Source organism: Trematomus bernacchii, unplaced genomic scaffold (genome assembly GCF_902827165.1).
Source record: "Trematomus bernacchii unplaced genomic scaffold, fTreBer1.1, whole genome shotgun sequence".
Lineage (NCBI taxonomy): Eukaryota > Metazoa > Chordata > Actinopteri > Perciformes > Nototheniidae > Trematomus > Trematomus bernacchii.
The window spans coordinates 1-1707 of record NW_022987408.1 but is presented as its reverse complement, the minus strand read 5'-3'; the positions used below and the strand labels follow the sequence as shown (position 1 = coordinate 1707).

Below are 1707 nucleotides of genomic sequence, written 5' to 3'. Positions count from 1 at the left end.
ATCTGATAAAAAAAAAGATTTCTAAGAGATCTAAGAAGTCGGTATTCCAAAAGAAAAAGTCAGAATTTTAAGAAAAAGTCAGAATTCCAAAAAAAAAGTCTAATTTTTTTTGCAAAAAGTCTGAGTTCTGAAAAAAATAAGAATACCAAAAAAAAAGTCAGAATTTTTAGAAAAAGTCAAAATTCCCAGAAAAAGTCAAAATAAAATAAAAAGTCAGAATTCTTAGAAAAAGTCAACATTAAAAAAAAAAATCTGTTATTAGTCCGATCTAAAAAAATAAAGAAATCACATGTGGCTATTGAAGTTGACGATATAAAACATGAGCATACTTTAGGCGTAGAGAAATGTCTCGGATATGCTGATCGAGTAGACCTGATTTTCACATTGTTCAAAGGCCAAGAATATCATAAATCATAAGGATCATTATCACAAACACTCATTTTAGAAGCTTTTATGAAAAATGTGTTGTGTGTTGATGTATTGACTTTTAAGTGGACTAGTCATACTCTCATTTCTAAACTATTGTCTTCCATCTATTGCACGGTATTTCACTTTTTCCTTTACGTGCAAGGACAAGTCAATTATAATAAAATAACTAAATCCAGTGTGCTCCTTGTTAAGGGGAAATTCCTAATAATATAAAAAAATAAGGTGGCTCCTTAATATTTGTCCTGTTTCTTGTGTTTTCAATGTGAAAGCATTATTTAGGGTTCAATTAATCATTTACTGTTAGACCAAAAAAGGTTTAGTTATTGTACAAAAAGTGCATTGTTTCCATTCGTAGAAACAGGTTCCTGCCGAGTCGTTTTACATTTCTGGATAAGAGCTTTTTATAAATAGATGAATTACACGTGATTTGATGGATACTGAGCTGAATGGAAACAGAAAAGGAGCTGATTGACTATCAGCAGAGCAGATATCTCTATTATCAAACTTGTTACGATGATAACAAGATATTGACCTGATGAGCTATTTGAGGTACGGACCTAAATCAAAACATAACAACTTAAGGGTTTATGATTTCAAACTGACCTGATGATGTTCATTTTATCAAACATGGTAATATAAATGATATTACACTGATCTTATTATTATTATTATTTACTGCTGTTCGGGTGATCAACCCTTTCTGTGAGCCTTAACTCCCCCTGCTTTGAGTCCCAGCAGAACACGGAGTATCAGTGAGTTATGGGAGGGACTGATTGTGTGCCGGGCTCTGTACCTTCAGCAGAGAGAATCCATCCTGTCTCCACCCGCCTGCTGCAGCTCAGCGCCACAAATCAAGCGCCCCTCTCTGATAACTAAACAATGTCCAATCAGAGCAGCGCTGTGATTTTTCAGACGTTAATGACGGCGTCGTCCTCATCGTCTCTGCCGTCCTCCTGTAACGTGTCCCCTCTGTTTCCAGATCCTTCCTCCTCCTCTTCCTCAGGGGCTCCACAGGGGCCGATGATGTACCTGTAGTCTCCCCCGATAGCGAGGGCGACCCCTGACCCCACCATCAGCCAGTCTTTCTCCTCTTCCTCCGCTCTGATCTGCCATGGGATGCTCCAGCTCTGGTTCCCCGCCTCCATCCCCTCCCCCTGACCTCTGACCCCCCCCGTCGGCCCCACCTCCTCCTCCAGGCTCCTCCCCCTCCAGGTTGACGTAGAGCAGAGGCTCCTTCAGCGGGCGGGCGGGGGACAGGCTGCCCCCAAGAGCCTCCAC

At 40.5% G+C, this 1707-nt stretch overlaps 1 protein-coding gene across 1 annotated transcript; it reads right to left on the bottom strand.

Moving 5' to 3' along the window:
* Window positions 1-220: 220 nt before the first annotated feature.
* LOC117487124 (tubulin alpha-3 chain-like) lies at window positions 221-1584 on the bottom strand (the record flags this gene model as incomplete). The annotated part of the gene is given in 1 exon segment (XM_034135779.1): window positions 221-1584. A coding segment is annotated over 1 exon segment (247 nt), but the record flags the coding sequence as incomplete, so codon positions are not given.
* Window positions 1585-1707: the final 123 nt, after the last annotated feature.